The 18,039-nt window shown below is 42.6% G+C and overlaps 1 protein-coding gene across 1 annotated transcript; it reads right to left on the bottom strand.

Annotated features, from left to right (window-relative positions):
* Positions 1-239: 239 nt before the first annotated feature.
* Positions 240-16,677, bottom strand: LOC137305970 (serine/arginine-rich splicing factor 5-like). The gene is made up of 8 exons (XM_067974948.1): positions 16,531-16,677; positions 14,505-14,657; positions 10,575-10,645; positions 9,128-9,232; positions 8,043-8,112; positions 5,096-5,169; positions 3,157-3,267; positions 240-1,965 (listed from the first exon to the last, which is right to left on the bottom strand). The coding sequence occupies exons 2-8, from the start codon at positions 14,628-14,630 to the stop codon at positions 1,668-1,670; spliced, it is 855 nt and encodes a 284-aa protein (XP_067831049.1). The 5' UTR covers positions 14,631-14,657; positions 16,531-16,677; the 3' UTR covers positions 240-1,667.
* Between the last annotated feature and the right edge of the window lie 1,362 nt (positions 16,678-18,039).

The raw sequence follows: 18,039 nt of genomic DNA, 5'->3' as shown, positions 1-18,039 counted from the left end.
TGTAGACGTACACGTCACTTCTCCCTGCCCGCCCGCCCCCCCACCCCATCATCATCAACTGACTAGCAAGAGAGGACAACACAATCCCACAACCAGGTGGGCTGAAAACTGGGGCCCAGACGGCCAATGTGGGGTAGTTTTAGTGCTGTAGGCCCTGCCCTCAGTCCTGGATTGATAATCTGTCAAATTCCACCCAGTGAAAAATGCCTCAGTAAATAAACAAGCAAGTTCTGAAAAGGTCACTTTTAACTAATTTTTTTTTAATGCAGTACCATTTCTTGCTACAAGGAATGATAGCGATACACAGCCTGTATGTAGTACACAATAGACTATAAACTAGCAGGATACAGTAAAGGTACATGGAACATTGGGCTTTATAGTTTTTGTATAAAATTGTTGAGTACAAACATCTAAATTGGTGTTAAGTTTTTTGTTCCTTCAAATTCAGTTCCAATGCAGAGCAACATTCCAGGTTGGTTCTTGAGCAACTACTTAGAGGATGGGTCATGTTAAATATAAATTTATATATACTTTAAAACAATGTGAAAGGAACCAAATAAACCATGAACTATTAACACACTTGTGAACCAAAAACTATATATACATTTTGCCTGCCTTCCCTCCCAAAACACCTTGGGGGGTCTTCATCCAATGCTGCCTCCCTCCACTTGGAGAGCAGGTGAGAAAGCCTCAATATTCTGCAACCGCACACCAAGGCTTCACATTAAAAGCAAATTCCAAGTGCAAGTAGAGCAGGGTTCTCTAAAGGCAGGATGCAGCTGTGTACTACTGTCGCACAAAATCCAACAGCACTAAACCACTGCTTAAACACAAATCAAACTAATGAGAAAAAAAAGTTTAAAAATTGTCCCTGAATCAGTACCAACTCAAAAAAGGAACTGACCCAACCTGAAAGTTTCCAGTAAAACATTTCTATATTTTAGCCTGCCCGCTTGTGGAAAGGGCAACAAGTTCAGCCATTTTGTACAAAGCTTAAATGCTGTTTGTGCTGGTGAAACAGTGGCTTGATCCGGGTTAAGATGCAGCTAGTTTGGGAATTAAAATACTTTTGGTTTTCAGCAGTTATCTTGATGAATAGAAGCACTCTCTTTAAACAGGCTCATTTCATTTGAATCATACTTCAAACACTCTAGACTAGTCTCAACAATTAGTTGGGACACTGCACTACAAACCTCAATGTTCTGTAACAAGGGTACGCAATCAAATTTGGACCTTTTAAAAAAAAGTGTCAAGTCCCCTATGCACAAATTCCAAGTTCTTCATGCAAGTGCTAGGAATCAGTACAAATTTTCTAGAGGTTCCTACTGCTCAGTTGAGGAAACTTTCAATCGATGCTGGAACATTGTTTCAACGTGGAGTGACTGAAGCCCTCAGACTGTTAGTCTTGTGGGCCCCACCAGAATGTACTGGGCAAACGATGCTCATGTCTTCTTGTCAAATTATTCTAGGAGGTACATTACTTTAAACTAGATGTCTAGTTTAGGTATTTGAATGGGATCATAAGGTTCAAAGTGTTTGCATGAAATAAAACCCAAGTACTTAAACCCCAAACCCAGCACCAGACAGAAAAAAAAGTTTTCAAAATGAGGCCAACATTTCATAGAAAATCTTTAGCAAATTATAAAAACACTTCTACAACACGGTGTTTACTCTGCACTGTTGACAGGAGACTGCTCCCGAGAACCGGACCAGGACCGGGCTGATTTACCAGGAGAATTCGATCGCGATCTCGACTCAGTTGGCTTCCTGCGGCGTTTGACCTCCGGCGAGCGGCTTAGCGATCGAGACACATTTCTCTGCCGCTTTGTATCGCGAGCTGGCGACCGGCTGCGAGAGCGAGACCTGCTCCGGCTCAGCGAACGGCTCGCGGATCTCGACGCGCTTCTGGAACCTTTGTAGCCGCGGGATCTTGAAGAGCTTCTAGAACGAGATCTGGTCCAAGATCTGGAACGGCAAAGGAGGAAGGTAAACAAAAACCTCCCTACATAAACTATTCAAGAGTTTTTCCCCCCCATGCAGTGGTTATTTACATACCTACCCTTGAATTATCCCATGTCACATCTACAGAAAAATACCCATGTCAGGCAGCAGAATTTATAACAAGGAGACACCAGTCAGGACATAATGTAAGGCGTGTGGAACTTTTACAGGGTACAACCCCATCTCCCAATTATCCTTCCCTATTCCCCAGTCTCCGTATGTCATGAATAGTAGAATCTGCTTGTAATGATCATGTTGGTGCAAAGATTTCTCATTAAATGCCCAAATCACACTGCAATGAAGACTGTACTATCCCAGCCGCTTGGAGTGATCAGTACAAGATGGTTACACTGATCATTTTGTAGAGACAACAGTAAAAAGTTAGTTTCTGAAAATAACCAAGACCAAAATCAGATTTCGTATCTGAACTACCGCTCAGACAGTTTAAATTGCTGATAAATCAGCCACTCAGCTCCTAAACTGAAAGGCAAACAGCTAAGAGCACAGAATGTCTTGCTACAGGGAGTAATTGAGGCATTATTGAACTTTTCAATGGGAAGAGTAAATAAAATATTTGAAGCAGAGGAAGATACAGGGCTATGGGGAGAGAACAGGGCAGCGGAATTAGCTTGGATTGCTCAAGCAAAGAGCTGGCACAGACACAATGGTCTGAATGACCTCATGTGCTGTAAACATCTATGCTTTTAAGAGTCTTTATTTTTCACGAGTTGGTCCCAAAGCAGCCCCATGAGCAGAGTGTTGCTCAGCTGCTTGGTGACTATTATTGGACAGCTGAGCAGTGCTACCTGGCATCTTAAACAATCGATCAGCAAAATATATCAACTTCGTTATGGAGAATAAAAAGGCACTAGGAACAGACGAAGCTCAGTCTGCTCCATGTGTGGGCTCTTTCTATTGCACACATTAAACTTTCAGAACTATGAGGGAATTCATGCACCCTTAGGGGATTGTCACTCAGATTTTCCCCCTCACCCCAAACACGAGTCTTTTTTTAATAAAAAAGATAACATCCATTTTAGAAACACAAACCAGGCCAAGCTGAGAGTCTGAATCGACATTTCACTGATTTACAAATTTCCTTCGTGTGCCGCCCCAAATTAGAATAGAATTCCCCAGTGCCCAGCTGATTGTTACCTGTGACGCCGTGGCTCCTCAATCAGCTGGACCCGCCGCCCACTGATTTCTTTTCCATCCAGTTTATCAATTGCATTTTTCAAATCGCTGTAAGAAGCAAACTCCACAATACTGTAATGGAAAAAAAAAAGTCAGGATGGGGCAGAAATAATGCAAATAATTTTGCAGACCTGTGAAAGGGCAGCGTTGTCACTAAGGGCTGGAGGGAGGCAGAGAGAAAAATTCCCACATCCACTAATTATAGCAAAATCACAAATACATTTTTAGCACTTGGCACCAATGTTATGAAGGTCATACTTAAGGCAGTTTAATGTTGTGACACTCTTAACTAATCTCAAATCTGTTCCCACCACACAGTTCAGAATACTCTCTCCATACATTCTACGCTCAAAGACGAGTAATTTTCAACTTTGCCGCCTCTTGTAGAAACCGCCCTATTTTCGGTGTATTGAAAATAATGGATTGGAAATCAGGTGAGTGATCCACTGACAGGTTACTGCCTAGGCGGGGAGGGTGAAAATGACCCTCAACTTCTCGAATTGTATTGCTGGATCTCGTTCCAGTTTTAAAGCTGACCCTGGTGACAACACAAACATTACAAAAAAAGCTTCAGAAACTAATCAGACTAAGCAGCCCCAGAATATTCTAGAATCGTGTTAATTTTGAATAATCATCTAACTTTGCAGAAGATCCAAATTGGAGGATCGTCTGCTACTAATGACGGTTTTTCCTATTACCAGGAGGGATGCTAAGTGTTTATAGGGCAAACATCAGCCTGCTGACACATAACAGCAGCCACTTGGTGAGCTTGTCAGAGGGCTGCTGATCCCAGCACAACCGTATCCCAGTAACAGCCAGCACTTTCAGGGGAGGAGTAAATTGAGCAAAAGAACAGCCTTCTCCCCAGAGCTTAAAATTGAACAAACCACCTTCCCATCACCAACCTCCCTTTCTTCTCCAAAGCCCTTCAACCTATTGTCACTCCCCAAATCTGTGCTCATCCTTCCCACTACTCCAGGCATGATTATCTCCAGTCAGGTTTCCGTCCTTCCACTGCACGAAACAGCCCTAACCTAAGTCACAAATGACCTCAGTGGCCAAAGCATTTCCAGTAATGGCTTCTCTTCCCATCCTGTTACCTCCAGAGTCCAAGGATTTAATCACTGGCCCCTAGCCTTCATCCAGGCCCATGATGAGCTTCCATATGTACACTGACACCACCCAAATCTACCTCACCACCACCAGTGTTGTCAGACTACTTGACCGACATCCAGTCTTGGATAAGCCGTAATTTCCTCCAGTTAAACATTGGGATGACCAAAGTCATTGCCTTCGGCCAGTGTCCGATTCCATCCTCCTCCCTGGCCACTGTCTCAGGCTGAACCGGAATGTTCGAGATTATGGTGTCCTATTAGGCCTCGAGCTGAGCTTCCAACCCCAAATCTTCATCAGAGACCATTCACTCCCACCTCCATCCTTACTTCAGCCCCTCTTCTGCTGAAACTGTGCCCTTGTTGCCTCCAGACTCGACTATTCCAATACCTCCCTGGTAAGGAAGAAAAGTGAACAAAGACTTGTAGAATTCCCTCCCAACTCCCTCTACTCCTTTAAGACCCTCCTTAAAATCCACTTTTTTGACAAAGCTTTTGGTCACCCTGCCTAACATCTCCACCTTTGACAACACCTTTTTTTAAAAAATGTGTCTCCAAGAAGCACCTCTGGATGTTTTTCAGTTATTATTACTAATTCTCCATTAATGTGCCCAGTATGATTTTCCAATTAACTGATTAATATGGTGCCCATCAAGATGCTCGTTACGACCAGTCAGGATTCCATGTTCATAATTAAAATGGGAAATGCACAGGTGAGGTAACTAAATGTCACAAATGGACAGTCACCACTGTGTTCTCTCCCAATTACTTTTGCTGTTCTCTCTTACCCTTCATTATTGTGGACTCTGTGAGCATCGGTGAAGGTCACTTCACCAGCCTGTCGCATGATGTCCTTTAGATCCTACAAACAGGAAAAACCTTTAAAATGCAGTTCAGACAGAAACCTAACACACTGCACAGTAATATCAGTTACAATAGTCTCAGAATTGGGATGTCATGCTATGGCTTTGTTTTGACTAAGTGAATTACAGCAAGGTGTGAGAGCAGCTGCAGATAAAGTGTTGACCGCTTATGGTACAACCCAAAGCAGCGGCTCTACCATTCCATCTCTGAACAAGTGGCACCTGGTGACAAAACACCAGATCGAAAACTGCCATTTTCCAAGGCACAAAGAAAGATATGCCAAAAATTCTCGTTATCAGGCATAATTAACACATTATGAAATGCCACAGACAATTAAGGCAATCTTTCCAGGTTAAAAGTCAGCGTTTCAAAGCTCTAGTAATAGTCTGACCAAAATTCAAAACTGATCTTCAGTACATCAGCCGTCTCAAGTCATCGGGGCTTCTTTTGATTCACAATCAACCAAGTGAGGAAAATAACTTGGTTGGTGACAGCTCTAATCACTTACGAAAATTCACCAGCCACAGGGAGTCAAGATCGTTTCTATGACTTTTTCAAAAGAGTAGCGGTCTGCAAAGAAATCTACCGTCTTGTTTGTAGTACACTGCTCTTATTATTGCTGTCTTGATCACTAGGAGTATTTTTCCAATGCCCTTTTCTCATTTAGCCTCTTGTATTGTCTCGGGGGCAGGAGAAGGGAACCTCTACTTTCCCTCTTAGCCCCGGTCGCCATTTTCATTCATGTTATTTGCTTCACAAATAGTTCTATAAACATTTTCCATCTTTTGCCTCAATCCATGCAGCCACTGAACCAGTGAAGAATATGTGCGGATCCCAGTGAGCAATGGGACCACAGCAACTGATGACCCCTGGAGGGAAAAAAACCTTGTAATATTGTGTACAATATCATGACATCCCTATTCCACACGTTAAAAATATCAAAATTACAATTTAAATTAGCCCTGGGTTACCCAGCCAATTACAATTTTAGGCAACCATCCATGCCCTACATGATGCATCTAAGCAAAGGGTGCACCCACTCAATACAATACCCTTTCGATACAGCTTCTTGGGATATGGCCCTCCCTCAGTGGCACCGAATGTGCCTGCCACCCTGGGTAAAGTGCCACCAATAATCATGGGTTGTGTGAAGGCTTGGCCACCTTACAAGTCAATCTCCTGTCAAGCCTCCGAGCGAGATCGACACGGTTTTTTTTTTCTTACACCAGGACTGGGGATGCGACAGGTGTCGACGCCATCTGTGACCCTAGGATCAGTACAACCCAGAACCCGCGTCCAGCTGCCTGAATAATCGTGGGAGCCGACTGGCAAATTAGTCAACACGGGACCTTTTCCAGATACAGGACGCGACAACACGAGAAAAGGGAACTCCTGGTCAAAATGCGAATGACCTCACGACAAGCTGCTAAACAAAGGTTTTCAAATTTAGTCAAATGGTCATTAATTTCCAATCAAACAATATTAAGCCAGCAGATGCATATATAAACTGTCTACATTAATCACAGTAATTAGGAGTTAAATTGGAGTTAGAGTTACCATTAAAATTTAAAATCAGAAATTTAATGGCTATTCATTTTACATTTTTGTGCAGAATACCATTAGATTTCATCATAAAAGTACTAATTAAATCAGATGTGCCGGCCTAGATCATATTTTCACAAAAATAACCCAAAAAAACAAATCATGCAGCATTCCTTGTGGACATTATCTATGTGCTATTTTTTGTAACTGGACTGACCACCTGGCAGTTAACAGACATGACAGCAAGAGCAAGGATGGACGAGGTCTAGTGGCAGAGCACCCAGCACAGAACTGATGTCAGGAAGCACTTCCTCACACAGTGACTAATCCCTGGAATGATCTTCCGGCTGAGGTAAGAGGCAAAAATTCTGGAGTAATTCAAGAAGCAGTTAGATGTTATGATTGGGAGGCCTGGGAAAGAGAGGAGAGGGGGAATGGAAAGCAATGGGTTCTATGGATAAGCCACCCTCACTGGAAACTTATTTTGCAACCTTGGTGTATCATGGCAAGTTCAGGATTTCCTCACATCAAATTCCCAATCTCAACATGTATAATATACCAGACATCTACTGGGAGACAGGAAGAGGTCAAAAATTTTTGAATAACTGATTGCAACAATGGACGTCTGTGTGCTAGAATGCACTGGGGATATGGGCACAGTTATGCAATGGATTAGTATGGGTGGTGCAGAATAATGGTGCTTTAATGCATCGTGTCACAAACCAGCAAGGTAGATTTACACTAATCAGCTATTATCAGTACCCAACTGCAGGGAGGTGTTGGGCTGAGATCCGAGCTCCACCATTTTGGGGAGCGAGGGAAAAAAAATTTTTATGCCTGACAGGCATCTCATTAGCCACTTGATCAAGGACAGCATCGGCAAAGACCTTGGAGCAAATCACTCATCTTCCGTTGGTGCACATCACAGAGAAATACTGTCCTAAAGATCCAGGAAAATTGTCCACACAATGGGTTGAGATAACACAGAACACACTTAACCCAGAAGCCACAGATACAAGGTCCACTGAAGAGTTTAAACGGGAGAGAGATACTTGCTTGGGAAGCAAAAGGCAGGAAATTGGGGTTAAAAATGATAAGAGCTCCCACTGCTAACAAAATGCCAGAGCAGTCTCAATGGACCTACTTCAATTCCTATAATATTTATACACAGACATATTTCAGGTGCAGGTTAAAGCAGGCTGTGGGTTATATTTATGAAGTTATGACCCTTTTGTTTTTAAGCACATATATCCAAGAACAAATTAAGATTTAACAACTTTAGTTTGCTAAATTCACGTAGAGTTCTTATATTTGAATATCTGCACCCACCTGCCAGCTAACACGGGAAGAGAGATTCTTCACAATTAGACGGTAGTCAGTTCGAACAGGAGGTCCATATCTGAAATTTCAGAAAAGTAGTGTGTTACTCGAAAGCAGCAAAAATGCCCATGCAGTGCTAGGTGCCTCTCCAGTATTAATGTACAATGATTTCTTCCAATGATGTAGGAAGTCAAAGGTAATAGATACTGAACACAGAAGTTTTGCAGGTTTGCTTCCTGGTCTGTATTGCATCAGCTACCTCCATTGGAGTGACATTAGGGGCACTAGACTTTGCCTCAAGACTCTGGGTTGGGGGAAAAAGGACAGCCAGGACTCCGGATCACGCTGCTGGAGGCTAGGTGTATGGTGAAGACAAAATATAGCTCAGCTGCAACACTGCAGTCAAAAACTCACTCACTTTCTAAGCTCAAACCTGAAGAATGGCCAGTTAGGCAAGTTACCAAAAGCTTGCTGGCCTCTGTACCTTCTGGAGTTTGTGGGGAGGGGCAAAATAATGCAATATTATTTCCACTATTGTCATCTATAAACAGAAAATGCTGGGAAGCACTCCACGGTCAGGCAGCATCTGTAGAGAAAGAAACAGAGTCGACGTTTCAGATCGATTCATCAGAACTGGAAGATGTTAGAGATGAACAGCTTGTAAACAAGTACAGAGCCAGGGAAAAAAATGGGCAGAAAAAAAAGGTGGAGGGCAGGAGTGATTAAATGACAAGAGGGATGATGGCGCAAGGCAAAAAGGGGGTAATGAGATATGTACAAAAACAAGATAGGTCCAGAGGAGGTGCAAATGGTTACAGCAGAAAGCGAGGGAAGCATGGAAAATCTGGCAGAGAGAAGTCTCCTGTGGACCGGGAAGGCAGGTAGACGCCAGGGGTGGGAACCACCCCGTTGGCCGTGTACCAATAGGAGGCTAGTGCTTGGATGGGGATGCCCTATTTTAGTACTGTCTGCAAATTTGGACACCACACCCTTTAACCCTGTATTCAGATGGACTCGCTATGTAATTTCAGTATTTTCTGTTATTAAATAATACTGTCGTTAAGTTCACTTCTCCCCCAGTCCATTTTGTTTACCTTAGTCCACTGCTTCGTTCACTTCTGGGGCGATAATAGTTAAATCTTCCACCAAACCTGCCCCCTCCTCTCCGAGGTGGGGCCTTTGCAAGCTCCACAGTAATCCTAGAGAAGTTTAAAAATCAATTAATTGAAACCAGAAATGCTACATACATTAGTTGCAACGTAACCTTGAATTGTGCAGTATGTGTGCTTTACCAAGCACAATCCTTGTGAAAATTTCACAAACCCTGTTTCGCTTTAGTAAATTCCCAGTTGATAACAGAATTCATGTATACATTCTCCACTGGTTTCAGAATTAGACTTAAAAAATTGCAGGCATATTTTCCATAAGTTATAGTTATAATGAAAGAACTCTTTATCCCATTTACGTCTAATCCATTACAATGTAGCCCAACATTTAGCAATTTGAAATCTACTAATATTTACATGTGAAACCCTATCTATAAACATGAATCTGAAACTAAACAGTTTGGTAAAATTCAGCACAGCTCTGAAGGGTCCATATGGGACTTATGGAATTCTCACCAACTAGATTCAATATGCTTTCCCCACCCCCCTCTCCCGCCATAGACTTCTTATCCCATTCCAATCTTGGCCTCACCAGATGTCCATACATGCTCGCTAGCAGGATTTACTAGATAACAATCAAGGTTATAAACTCTGGCAGATTTCTCCCCACTCTAGCCTTATTACAGCTCCAGCTAATTGGGAATCAAACCCAACACTTTCTGGTTAATATGGCTTAGTGTTATAACGTTGTCCATTAACCTTTAGTTTGGTGTGTGTATGTATGTAATATTTTTAAGTCCATTAAAGTGCAAGCTACTACCAGCAAGTGAGATATTGCACTTTTAAGTGGCAGATATTTAAGTACATAAGAAATAGGAGGAGTAGGCCATTTGGCCCTCGAGCCTACTCCGCCATTCAATAAGATCATGGCTGATCTTCTACCTCAACTCCACTTTCCCACCCTATCCCTTGATTCCCTTAGTGTCCAAAAATCTATCAGTCTCAGCCTTGAAGATATTCAACGACTGAGCATCCACAGCCCTCTGGGGTAAAGAATTCCAAAGATTCACAACCCTTTGAGTGAAGACATTTTTCCTCATCTCGGTCCTAAATGGCCGACCCCTAATCTTGAAACCATGACCACCTAGTTCTAGACTCTCCAGCCAGGGGAAACAGCCCTCTAAGAATCTTACATGTATCAATGAGATCACCTCTCATTCTTCTAAATTCCAGAGAGTATAGGCCCATTCTACTCAATCTCTCCTCATAGGACAATCCTCAGCCCAGGAATCAATCCAGTGAACCTTTGTTGCACTGCCCCTTAAGGGGGTGTCTCCCAGTTCTAGTAAAATATACTTGTCTTGGAAAGTTACTGGATAAAGTTGATGACTTAACTAGAGGACTCAGATTATTCTGCTGACTGTTAAAGTCTTACCTCTCCCGGAACAGTTCTTTCCCATTGAGCTCATAAACTGCATCATCTGCGTCCCGGGGATCATCAAATTCCTAAACAAGAATGTCAAGAGCCCAGTTTATTTAAGGATTACATATATTTTGCAACACTTTCACAAAATGAATGGCTTTTGTACTGGACTAGCAACTCAAGAGGGCATGAGTTCAAGTTCCACCATGGCAATTTATGGAATTGAAAGTTAAAATCAGGTAATTTGTAGGTGGGCAACAGGAAAAATAACAACCACAAAAGCTGCTGGATTGTTGTAAAAACTCAACCTGTTCAGCAACATCCTTCATGGAAAATGTGCTAGTCCTACATAACTCCACCCCCGCAAACGTGGTTGGCTTTTAATGTCTCAATTGGCCTAGCCAGCCATTATCTTCGCATGGCAATGAGATGAGCAATAAATGCAACCTTGCCAGCAACACCCGTATCCAGAGAACAAGTCAGAAAAATGTTGTTAATTCAGGAACAGCAATGGGCACTGCATTTTGGAATAAATCATCATTTTACTGCAGAAAACAATGTACCCGTAAAGTACTTTTTGCAATAGTTTCTCTGGTGCATCATTAACCAAATCAGACCCACCTTTTTTCTAGATTAGCTGAAATGGTAGCCACATCAGCTACTGTACTACACAGGAAAATGGGGTCAGGCCACAGGAGAACATGCAGCTGCAATCATGTTTTAAATTGTGGCTTTGGTGGGGTAACAGAGGAAAATGCAATTATATATTTTTAATTAGATTGTTTGCATCACAATAGCAGAGATTCCACGGTCCAATAGACTATACTGCTCCCTTAAATGAAGTTTTTAATGTAAATTTCACTACCAGGGAAGCGGGGGGGAAGAGAAAGAGAAGCACTCAGTTCTGGCATCCATGGCTGGGTCCAAGCTGTGATGAGGTCTGGTAGGACCCAAACTGAGTACGGTGGGCAGGTTAATGGTGAATAAAGGTCACTTGATTTCACTGATGACCCCTTCCATCACTTTGCTATTAATTGGCAGGAGGCCAATAGGGCAGCAATTGTCTGGGTTTTTTTTATTCGTTCACGGGATGTGGGCGTCGCTGGCAAGGCCGGCATTTATTGCCCATCCCTAATTGCCCTCGAGAAGGTGGTGGTGAGCCGCCTTCTTGAACCGCTGCAGTCCGTGTGGTGACGGTTCTCCCACAGTGCTGTTAGGAAGGGAGTTCCAGGATTTTGACCCAGCGACAATGAAGGAACGGCGATATATTTCCAAGTGGGGATGGTGTGTGACTTGGAGGGGAACGTGCAGGTGTTGTTGTTCCCATGTGCCTGCTGCCCTTGTCCGTCTAGGTGGTAGAGGTCGCGGGTTTGGGAGGTGCTGTCGAAGAAGCCTTGGCGAGTTGCTGCAGTGCATCCTGTGGATGGTGCACACTGCAGCCACAGTGCGCCGGTGGTGAAGGGAGTGAATGTTTAGGGTGGTGGATGGGGTGCCAATCAAGCGGGCTGCTTTATCTTGGATGGTGTCGAGCTTCTTGAGTGTTGTTGGAGCTGCACTCATCCAGGCAAGTGGAGAGTATTCCATCACACTCCTGACTTGTGCCTTGTAGATGGTGGAAAGGCTTTGGGGAGTCAGGTGGTGAGTCACTCGCCGCAGAATACCCAGCCTCTGACCTGCTCTCGTAGCCACAGTATTTATATGGCTGGTCCAGTTAAGTTTCTGGTCAATGGTGACCCCCAGGATGTTGATGGTGGGGGATTCGGCGATGGTAATGCCGTTGAATGTCAAGGGGAGGTGGTTAGACTCTCTCTTGTTGGAGATGGTCATTGCCTGGCACTTATCTGGCACGAATGTTACTTGCCACTTATCAGCCCAAGCCTGGATGTTGTCCAGGTCTTGCTGCATGCAGGCTCGGACTGCTTCATTATCTGAGGGTTTGCGAATGGAACTGAACACTGCAGTCATCAGCGAACATCCCCATTTCTGACCTTATGATGGAGGGAAGGTCATTGATGAAGCAGCTGAAGATGGTTGGGCCTAGGACACTGCCCAGTTTCATTTACCCAGTTTTTTTTTTAAAAAGAGGATTGAACATACCTGGGCAATCGTCTACATCACATAGATGTAATATCACAACTGTACTAAAATTGCTAGATCTGGTGCAGCTCATCAGTACCACAACTGAGATGTTATTATGGCCCACAGCTTGTGTGTCCAAGCTGCAGCCCATGGATCACATGTGCCTCCACCCCCCTACAAGCCATAGCAATCCTACCTTATTTGCAATTCAAATTCACAGGCCTTGAGATAGTCAAGAGTCCCCATATTTAGTCTGACTGTAGGTTATTAAAGGTTCCGATTACTGTAAGCAAGACTCAATTTGTTTCCATTTTGTAAGTGATAACCCTCATAAAAGTGCTGGAAAACTGATTTACTGGGGTTCTGACCCAAAGCTAAAACTCAGCTGCACAGTTAAGATTCTAACAATTCATGGGCATCAGATAACTACATATTCTGCTATACTAAGAGCCCAGCTTTTGCAAGAGAATTTCAAAAACTCAATTGTATTTTAGCTGGTTCGTGCAAAATTAGGCCAAATCCCATGCAGGTTTTATGGATAATTAAGGTCCCACTCTTGCCTACATACAGTGACTACACTTCAACAGTAATTCATTGGGTGTGGTGAGTTGAGACACACTGGGATACAATATGCTGTTATATTGATGAAAATTCTCTCTTTCTTTCCCTTTACCGTAAAACAAAACACGTAGTACAATACCTCCCACCTGTGTTACAAAAGCAAAAGCAGCCATTATGAAACTTAATGGATTAAGCAACGGAGTGACGCCTACTAAAACAAATAGGATGTACCCCACATAGTTATCCCTGTTTAGATTGATTACTTTGTATATTTGGGCTGAGAGTTTGGACCAAAAGTCAACAAAAGAATGGTCTGGTTGTATAATGAAATTTGTCAGTATGTTTTAAGGCTTGCGTCGTTAGTTCAACATGCTGGATACAATACATCAACTTTAGTGGCATTCAAACAGAGAACAAACTCTGCCACGTCATGCAAATACACCAATGGAAATCAACCTTGTCTCACTTTACTTGCTCAGGAGCTGGCTGAATCAATCGCCCCATTGGGTGCGAAACACCTACTCTCACTGCAAGACCCATTCGCAATTCTTCAGATTTTGAAGCAGTCCGTGCCCATTGCCTGGTTGACCTGGGCAACGTCCAGGCTTGGGCTGGTAAGAGACAAGTAACATTTGTGCCACAAATTGGCAGACAATGACCATCTGCAATAAGAGAGCAGCTAACCATCTCCCCTTGACATCACCATTGCCGAGTCCCCCAATCAGAAACCTAACTGGACCAGCCACAAATGCCGTGGCAACAGAAGCATTTCTTTTCAAGGAGTAATAAAGGGAATAAAAAGTTCAATTATTTGAGTGTAAACACATGGAGTTAAAAAAGTGTAAAACAAAAAGTTACCTCCATTACACTACTTAACGTTTATTGGGGTAACAAATACTCTATCTCAAATTCACTTGTGAATCCGCTAGTTATATTTAGGAGAACAAAATCTACTTGTGAATGAGGATTTTAACATGGCAAGATGAATTTACATCAGCTGTTTTCCAAATAGTGAGTTCCCAATCTCAGCCAGGCTGTCAGGGTGTATCACTACCTGAATCAGAATTAATTTTAAAATTATATATAAAATTGGAGGGTACATCCACTCAGGCCTAGCAAGAAGTTTCACAGCAGTGCTATGGTAACCTTAAATTCAATACTGCACATTCGAGTTCCAAAATATGAATTCCACTTTTTTTTTTGAACAACTTCAAGACATCAAATCACACTCGATCAAATCCAGAGGAGCTGCGCAATTCCCTGAAAACAAAAACAATCTCAAACAAATGGCAAAATACTCACCACAAACCCAAAGCCTCTCTTCAGGTCAATTTCACGAATACGTCCATAACCTTTGAAGAACTTTTCCACATCGCGTTCTCTCACCTGAGGGCTCAGGCGACCAATGAATACACGGCAACCATTCATTTTGAAACGATTTTATATAGTCTGAAACTGAGAATATTGCAATAAAGTTGCAGTGTTAAAACCATGAATTTCAGACAGACTGGAAATGTCTCATAACCCACCAGAAATAAAGGCATATGGTCACCAGTCTAATCGAGACCATTTCAAAAAAGAACCCCACAAGTTGTGCAACCTGGCCTATCAGGTTATAGGGAGATGACTAATAATGAACCTACTTATGAAGTCAGGTTGGCGACTTGCCCGATTACAATTTATCTTCATTTAACAATAGCAGTAAAATAGAACTACTCCGTCCTTCCAGTGCCGCATCACCTATTACAAATATATATGACTGCATTGGAACCACAATGTCAGATTACATAATTCCTACATAAGTAACTAGTTATTGTCTGAAGTGCTTTGAATGTTAAATGCAATAAAGTGCAATATTAATGCAAGTATTTATCTTCTGTTTCTAAAATTATGTGAGCCTACACATTATACATTAATAAAATCTAGTTACTTCCTGCAGTTTTTTCAAATCTTCAGATAACAAGCTGTTAATCAGTAATTTCCAGCAATTAGGCTCAGAGTTTTCACAGAGAGCACACCCAAGCAGTGTATTCCTTTAAGGAGCACCTTAAAGAGACAGGCCAGAATAGCTGCTAACATTACAACAGTGCTCCTGATGACAGATTACCCATGAGCAATGCCACAAAAGGTCAGCAAGTTATTAAATGTAAACATTCTGATAACTGTTCCAAGATTTTTATATCTTTATGGTGTTAACAACTGGGTCAATGATTTGGACTATCAGGGATCCATTTTTTTCCTGGTTTCAGCTCTAGAACTAGGCTGAAAAGTTAATCCCAATGTTATACCCAAAAAAAGGACACCTCAGTTAAGCAATTCTAAGTCACCTAAGTTTCCTGCTATCACAGATTTTAAAACAGCAGGTCCTGCACTTCAATTTAGTGGTACTTTTAACACACGCATTAATTGAAAATCTGTTTCCATCCTGATTCAGCACCTTGGTAACCAGTTTTTTCCCAGCCTTTTCTAAAGTAATGGAAGAGAAAACATGAAAACAGAATGATTCAGCCCAAATTCTGAAATTAAAAATAGCAACTATCTAATTTCCTTCTAAAAGAATTTATAGACACTGCTTCAACAGTCTGTGGCAGAGAATGTCACACTTCTAACCACCCTCTTAACCCCACACTCTTCCCCATTCCCTCTTCACTAACTGGATTTTCTTGCACCCAGTTGTAAACATTTTTTCTAACCTCCCCTTTAATGCTTTTTGTAATTATCTCGAAATGTGTGTCTTCTTGTTGCCAGCTCACCAAACCAATGGAAACAATCTATCAGTATTTAACTTACTGTTAAACAACCCTTGATTGTAAAAATCTGATATGAGATTTGGGTTTCTAATAGCACAGTGAATAAACTGGGCAGTCAATTCCAAATAAACATTATTTTTTCTACAATCACCACTAAATAAAGAGGTTTAATAAATACATATCAACGACCTCAAATCCACTTTCCCTAATCTTTAAAAAAATATTTTAAGAACTATCTTTTTAACATAATCAAATCTGAAAAATCGCCCAATTTATTACATATATTAAATTTTTTAAAAACCACCATCATCATCAGGAGGGGAATTTTAAAAAAAAAGTACAAAAGCTGCTCGTGCACAGTGAGAAGATTCCAGAAAAACGAACTGTTAAAAACGATGAAATAGTGCAAGAGAGGAGCAGCTTGCGCCCCTCCCCCATCGGGCCTACGCCGAGCCGCCTCCCCAGCCCCGAGACGACGACGACGACAAGCGGCACCGCCGCCCAACATCTCGGCCATGTTTCCCCCCCCCCGGGCGAACGGCTGCCGTTCGCACGTTGAGTGTTTCGGCCTCGCTCACCCGCTGTCCCCTTTTCTCGCTCAGCTCTCTCCGAGTGCCTCCGGTGTCCCGCTCACAGCCCGCTGCCGCTCCTTCGTCTTCTCCGGGGGTTTTTTTCTCTCTCTCTCTCCTATAATCATTTGACGCCAACGTCACGCTGCAGTGGAACGGGGTTTCCAAGCCTCGGCTGCACGGGCTACGTTATGACGTCAAGCCAACGTCCCTCCCGCCCCTTTCCCTTTGCCCCGCCCCCCCTCGCTCAATCAGACCACGTGTCTCACCCCCCCCAGCCCAGTGTATTAACAATAGAAGCAGGAAGTCGCTGGAGAGAAAGAAACAGAGCTAACCTTTCAGGTCGAAGACCTTTCGTCTAGAACTGGAAGATGTTAAAAGAGTTAAAGTTTTTAAGCAACTACAGAGCCAGGGAAGGGGGGAAGATCTATGATGGGGTAGAGGGCAAGAGTGATTAAATGGCAAAAGGGATGATTGGTGCAAAGTAAGGAAGGTGGTAATGGGACAAGTAAAGAAACAAAAGATATGTATGTTGCCTTTCCTTAATAAATCCATAAGGAGGCACTGGGTTGCCCCACTGTCATCAAACAAAAGTGCCCCCTTTTAAAATTAAATAATAATATTACACCTAGTGTCTATTGTCTTTATTTTCAAATCACTCCGTGGCCTCGCCCCTCCCTGTCTCTGTAACCTCCTCCAGCCCTACGACACTCAGAGATCTCTGCGCTCCTCCAATTCCTGCCTTGTGTGCATCCCCGATTTCCTTCGCCCCATCATTGGCGGCCGTGCCTTAAGTGCACAGGCCCTAAGTGCTGGAATTCCTTCCCCAATCCTCTCCACCTCTCCTCCTTTAAGATGCTCCTTAAAACCTACCTCTTTGTTTGTTTGATAATGCTCCTGTGAAGCTCCTTGGGATATTTTACTACGTTAAAGGCGCTATATAAATGCAAATTGTTGTTGTTGTATTCCCTCCAGTCCCTGCGGTGTCCACCAGTCCCGGAAGGCCTTAAATGTATGTGTATGCAGTTTGCACTTAAATTAATCCCACTGTTTGGAGAATATTAATCATTTATTCCACATAAAATAAAAATCCACAGCTGGTGAGTTTCACTTATTTTAAAAAAAAAAGAAAAAAAAAGAATAACAAGGCTGTCACCCTTAATGGTACTGGTTTATTTTTGACACACAGAAAGAAGTCACTCTTTCCAATTGACTGTTGCTGGAAACACGTGAGACGTATCAGGTCTGCAAACCGCACCCCACCTCCCATTCCCTCAAATATCAGTGGAATTTGCAGGCACTGCAGAATGCGATAAAGGCCGAACTGTTTCAACGAGTTCAGTTTAAAAGCTTCAAGACACCAATAATTATTTCAGGCAGTTAACATCTCTTTGATGAGCATGTTCAAAAGAAATCCAGCGTTACATTGGGCATTGCAGAATCTGTATGCTATGAAAAAGTGGTTATAAACAATGAAGTAAAATATTTTCATCTATGAAATTTAAAACAATCTCAGAT

Source organism: Heptranchias perlo, chromosome 41, assembly GCF_035084215.1.
Source record: "Heptranchias perlo isolate sHepPer1 chromosome 41, sHepPer1.hap1, whole genome shotgun sequence".
NCBI lineage: Eukaryota > Metazoa > Chordata > Chondrichthyes > Hexanchiformes > Hexanchidae > Heptranchias > Heptranchias perlo.
The sequence above is the reverse complement of the archived record's forward strand: the minus strand, read 5'-3'. Positions and strand labels throughout refer to the sequence as shown.

What these genes read in the sequence shown, in the direction of transcription:
- LOC137305970 (XM_067974948.1), bottom strand. Translation starts at nt 14,630, where the DNA reads ATGAATGGTTGCCGTGTATTCATTGGTCGCCTGAGCCCTCAGGTGAGA. An exon ending in AGAGAGGCTTTGGGTTTGTG is followed by an intron (nt 10,646 to 14,504) that starts GTGAGTATTTTG and finishes ATTCTTGTTTAG; the next exon opens with GAATTTGATGATCCCCGGGA. An exon ending in AAAGAACTGTTCCGGGAGAG is followed by an intron (nt 9,233 to 10,574) that starts GTAAGACTTTAA and finishes AAACTTCTCTAG; the next exon opens with GATTACTGTGGAGCTTGCAA.